General features: G+C 44.2%; 1 protein-coding gene across 1 annotated transcript; it reads right to left on the bottom strand.

Moving 5' to 3' along the window:
* Window positions 1-1,103: 1,103 nt before the first annotated feature.
* LOC129062816 (olfactory receptor-like protein OLF3) lies at window positions 1,104-2,057 on the bottom strand. The gene has a single exon (XM_054563852.1). It carries the CDS (start codon window positions 2,055-2,057, stop codon window positions 1,104-1,106), a length of 954 nt encoding a protein of 317 aa, XP_054419827.1.
* Window positions 2,058-5,718: the final 3,661 nt, after the last annotated feature.

Below are 5,718 nucleotides of genomic sequence, written 5' to 3'. Positions count from 1 at the left end.
TTATTCCTCCCCCGCCCCCCTCCCTTTACCTTGTTTAACTCAGGATTTCCCTCAGAAGGGCACTCACTCTCCGACTATTGCAGCTCAGGGATGCACAAGATGAAGTCGGCCCAGTGATGTGCGCGGAGGACGATGGGAGAGGGTTGCGTGTGCAGACGAGAGGGCACTGTCCGCACAGGTGACTGAACTGTCCTGATCCCCAAATCATGTGAAATTTGTCTTATCTTTCACTGCCTTTGGCTAAGGGATCTTTCCTTTCTTAGATAACGCTTAATTTTATAGTTATGCATTATCTCTTATTTCATGTGCTTATGTTGTTTGTGAAGTCTAGGAAAAAGAGTTAATAGATATTTCAGAGTTGGACAGCTTCAATATTAAATGGTACCTCTTATATATGCAGTAAAATTCCTCTCAAACAGTTTGAATACTCAGGCAGTGCCTGAGACAGCAATAGCCGCATGTACAAACAACCTTCGCTTAGCTTCCTATCGGTGTAAAACAAGACCTTCTGTGGAAGCTCCTGCTCAGCTACCACCAGCACTCAGACAACCACATCATGTCCGCATGATGTAGGTCCAGCACAGACGCATTTCATCAGAGCGTTTAATCAGCCTTGATAGCAACACCCTCCTCAGACAGTGACTCACACAATTAAAGGGTGTGCTTACATATACCACACATTTTTTAAAATGAGTTTAAAATATGAAGTGTTTTGTTCCCAATGGAAACATGATAACTTCAGACAAAATGTAGATGAATAACAACCAGTGGTCCAAGTTAGGAGCCATGATAGGTCCATGATTATGATGTGACAAATCAAAAGAGCAAATGGTAATACATCTATCAATTATTGTCAGGAAAGGCGATTGAGTGATTGTGGAGTTCTGTTTCAGCAGACCTTAACTCCACTGAACATGCAACTGGGACATTGAAAGATTTCTACATTCAACACCCTAGTCCAACAATTCAGCTTCCTACCTCCACCACCAGTACACCTTATGTCATCTTCCTGGTTGCCAGGGTGATACAGTTGATGCTTGTCATATCTGAGTTAGGTGGGAGAACACACAAAGCTCTTCATTCTAAGAGAGGCTCATGATTGATCAAGTTGCCAGTTTTGATGTTAATCCAGATAATTGCCTTAAGAGTTTCTGCCAGGCCCCCTTCACCTCCTTATTCCTTAGACTGTAAATCATGGGGTTCAGCATGGGCGTCAAAATGGCATAAAAGAGAGAGATCAACTTCCCCTGAAGGACAGAGGGGCCGGAGCGGGGCTGGATGTAAGTGACAATGGCCGTGCCATAGCACAGGACCACCACTGTGAGGTGAGAGGCACAGGTGTGGAAGGCTTTCCTCCTGCCCTCCATGGACCTGATCTTTAGGACGGTGGAGATGATCTTGATGTAGGACAAGAGAACCAGGCAGAATGGGGACATCAGCAGGACAATGCTAGAAACCACAATTGCGATCTCATTGGAGGAGGTGTCCACACAGGCCAGTCTGACCACTGCTAGGAGTTCACAGGATATGTGATCAATAAGCTTATTTGAGCACATGGGCAGCTGAAAGGTGATGGCGGTCTGCACGAGAGAGTTGACAGAGCCACTGACCCAGGATGTGATGGCCAGCCTAGTACAGAGCCCTCCGTGCATGGTGACCGAGTACCGCAGGGGGTCACACACAGCCACATAGCGGTCATAGGCCATCACCGCCAGTAGAGCAAACTCAGTGCCGCCCAATCCCAGGGAGAAAAATAACTGCGCTGCACAGCTCACATACGGGATCGCTTTATGTTCTGCCAGAAAATGAACCAACATCTGAGGGACGATGCTTGTGGCATAAGAGACGTCGACAATGGAGAGGTTGGTGAGAAAGAAATACATGGGCGTGTGGAGTCGGCTGTCCAGTCTGATCAGAAGAACGATGAGGAGGTTCCCCAGCACTGTCACCAGGTACATGGCCACGAACAGGACAAAGAGAGAGACCTGAGTGTCCCAGTCCCTGGACAGGCCGAGGAGAATGAACTCTCTCCCCCACGTCTGGTTGTCTGTTCCCATTAAAAAAGTGAGGATTATGAATCTGCAGAGAGTCAGAAGTAACAGCAGCTGGTGAATCAAAGAACTGTAAGACTATCTCTTTATGAACACCTACTGCGTACGACTGGCCAGCCTCAGCCAGGTGTTCCAGATGATTTATGGGCCACCGCCACAGGCTTTATCCCGACATGCCTTAGATCCGTCCTGCATCAGAGGCAGGCCAGCACTTAGACAAGGACGTGACGTGGCCCCTGGGGGACCCAGCTCAGCCTGGAGACAGTGCGGTGCACCCTTAGGAGCTCGACATCTTTACCAACTTACCTCAGACTTCAGGCGAGGGGAGCTTGGTATGCGACAGTGGTAGGTAAAATGATAAACAATGAAGAAAAGCCCTGCTGGAAAGTTATAAAAGCTACCTTAGGTCAACCTGTCATAATAAAATGGATAAATCTCTTCCAAAGGAAAGATGGGGAAGAGGCTGGGCTTGTGACAAGGTCTGGACTCAGAGTGCCTAGGTTTAAAACCTGATTTTATTTAGCAGTTATGTGACTCTGGTTTAGTGACAAACTTTTATATGTGAAACACGATAATATTTTACAAGTTGCAAGTATATTAAGCTCAAATGTATGTAATGCTGAAGAAGGATTTTGTGAACCATACTCGTAGCACTACCACAGTAGGATGAGTGTCAGTAGTGCTATGGCCTCCGTCTTGGGGTTGATACGGTAGCCAGAGTGAATCTCCCATGTAATCTCTCCACAAATTCAAAGCTCAAAAATCTTTAATAGCACTGAGAGATTAGGAATGGTTGGGTCCCTTTGGGACCTAGGGACCATTGTCTTTTTGATGATGACCTTCTGTCTCTTCAGACTCAGTGGTGTATAATGTGGTAGGGGATTATAACTGTACCTTGTTCTTTGTATTTGTCTCTTCCCAGCTGGCCATGCTAGGAAGCTACCCTTTCTATATGGGCTCAAAATAAAGACAATGAGAGTATGAGGGCCTGACTTTCCGTTTATAGGAGAGGAGGGGAAGCAAGTCTTTGAGGACTGCTCTTCATTGTCTGCAGCAGAGGGGACACCTGAATTCATGGTGATGTACGTGGAAATGAAGTTTCACTTGATTTACTGTGTCCTGGAAGTGCTTTTCCAATAAAACTATATTATATGAATTTGGACCACTAAACAGAAACTGTTCACATTTTTTAATTTTATAGCAATGATTTATCCTTATTGTTTCTCCAGGCCTACCTATCACTAACTTTCCTCTTCTTGCAGAGGACACAATGAGGGGAAGCAGGAGATAAAGGCAGCAAGAGGGCTGGAGGGCAGAGGCTGAGCTGTTTGCATTGTTCCAAACCCAGGCTGGGGCCTGGGAGCAGAAAGGAGAAGATTGTCTACACTTCTGAAACTCTTATCTGATAAAGGACAAAAAACCACACACAAACAAACAAGTAGTTCAAGAAATGGCCGTCTCTTCTTTCATGGTTCAGACATGCACATTTTTCTGAAACCTCTCCCAGTTTCCTCCCCCAAACCTGATCCCCCTTTCAACAGTACCCCCTGTACTGCTCTGTCCTCGATCCTTGCCACCACCCCTCACCTAGCTCTCTTTCAGTCGTGGGTTAACTCCAAAACCTCAAGGAAATATTTAAGATTGAATATCTGTCAACTCTTGCTGCATATATATCAGGTCTGCAGCAGAAAGTAGACATTTCTTCTTTAAAATTTAAAATAAGATTTTTTTATTTTTCAATTATAGTTTACTTTCAACATTATTTTGTATTTTTCTATTAATTTGGAAAGAATCTATAAAGCGCCATCTTTGATAGATGTTACTATTTTGTGGTATTATGCTTCCCTGTGCTCAAAAACCTGACCCATCCAAAGAAGAAATGACACAGAACAGAACATTATATCATTTGTTCCCCTGTTACATGTGCCACTTGCCTGGAGAACATGTGCCACAATGACTCCCTGTGTCCCTCTTGCCCACCCTACACATCTCTCCACAACAGCCTCTGCCTCACCACCAGGGAGTGGCATTTAGTGCAAGTGTGAGCTTCACAGTATAAGAGTCTCTGCTCTGCACCCTCTCTTCTGCTTCCTGGGATGTGAAGGAAGTCCCTTCAGAAATAACATTCAGTCTTACTTTAAGTCAAGTTAAATATATTTCTAATGGTGAATTCTCAGGTGGTGATTTTTGGTAAAAATTTGTAAATACCTGGTATATTGGGGTTATAGAAATGGGGTCCCAACCAGTCCATTTCAACTGGCAGCTGATCTCCCAGACGGGAGTCCCTTCCATGCCCAGCTCCTGCCGCTCTGCAGTGCGCCTGAGAGGAAAGGGCATCAGTAGCCCCAAGGGACAATATAGCTTCTCAACAAAAGGCCCCCAGTTAGCCTTTCCCCACATGCTCCCCGCACTCCTGCTCCCACACTGTTGATGAGGCCTTGAAGAACGAAGAGAGATGAGAAGCCTGACCCACAAAGTCAAGTGAACACTGACGAAAATTCTCACGTGTTGGTGCCACACAGACAGCGCCATCACTTGTGGTTCTCTGGAGATTCCTTCAAGTCCTGCTGTTCATATCTTTTATCAGTTTTTAATTACATTTAGTTTCCATTGCTATGCTGTGGAACAACACTCCAAAATAATCGACTGAACTTTGCAAGGATGGAGGTGCTCAGGGCTTAGCACATGGGTACCTTTTCCATTTGCAACATTCATTGCCATGTTTTATTTTCCTACCCTGGTTAGTGTCTTATATTTTAAAACCAAAAAATTTTCACTTCTATTGGCTGGCTGCTTCAATAAATTATCTTCTCCCTCTCCTCCTATATTATAAAGAAAGAAGTATTAATTTGAAAAGACTCAGGAGGTGTACACATTATAGAAAGATTCCTCAGCATCTCAGCTTCCAGAGTTCTGTTGTATTTCAGAGTAATAATCCTTTCCACTACTCACACCTGCTCAAAGAGTGTATGGGTAGACAAAACTTTGGACCAGCTTCAAAAGTCCCATCTGGGATCATTGCCCATATTATCTCCTGAAGCCCTATAGCTGAAAGTCTGTTTGTGTATCATCTTTTATAACACTCCGTTGAGTCTTAATTATATTTGCTTTTCTCATTGGAATCCCCTACAATCTTAGCAGAGACACATGGAAGTCCTGAATGCAGACTCAGAGCACATAAAGGGAACTCCCACAACCTAAAGATGTGTTCTGTCATGCTGGTCAAATAAACCAGACCAACCTTTACAGAGTTGAGTTGGCGATACAAATGGAACTTTGAGTTAGAGAAGGAGCCATCTGACCTCTGGCTGAGTACTTGGATGTTGGCTATACCGAATGCCTACATCATGGCTAAGAGGCCATCATGCTTGGAACAGAAAAGCAAAGACCACTTGAGTGGGTGATTTCTCAAAAACAGTTTTATATTCAGAAAACAGCTAGTTTTCTACTTCTTGTATGGATTTACTTGCCTGTTTTTTCATATAATCAGTAATTATTAGGCCCATTTTCTCCAATATATACAAACCTGAAATCTACTTTGATGTATTTTATTATGACTTCAATGCTCATCTTTTCACATCTTTTCCCCTATAGGTAAGGCTAGAGCAATTCACTCAGTCTACCATGTCTCCACAATGCAATCCCTGCAGCCCATTCTAGAGGAAAC

This window comes from Pteronotus mesoamericanus, unplaced genomic scaffold, assembly GCF_021234165.1.
Source record: "Pteronotus mesoamericanus isolate MK-2021 breed Mesoamerican mustached bat unplaced genomic scaffold, CSHL_Meso_final scaffold_85, whole genome shotgun sequence".
Classification (NCBI taxonomy): Eukaryota; Metazoa; Chordata; class Mammalia; order Chiroptera; family Mormoopidae; genus Pteronotus; species Pteronotus mesoamericanus.
Note: the sequence above shows the minus strand (reverse complement) of the source record. Positions and strands in the feature narration are given on the sequence as shown.

Coding starts and splice junctions, on each gene's coding strand:
- LOC129062816 (XM_054563852.1), bottom strand. CDS start 2,057: ATGGGAACAGACAACCAGACGTGGGGGAGAGAGTTCATTCTCCTCGGC.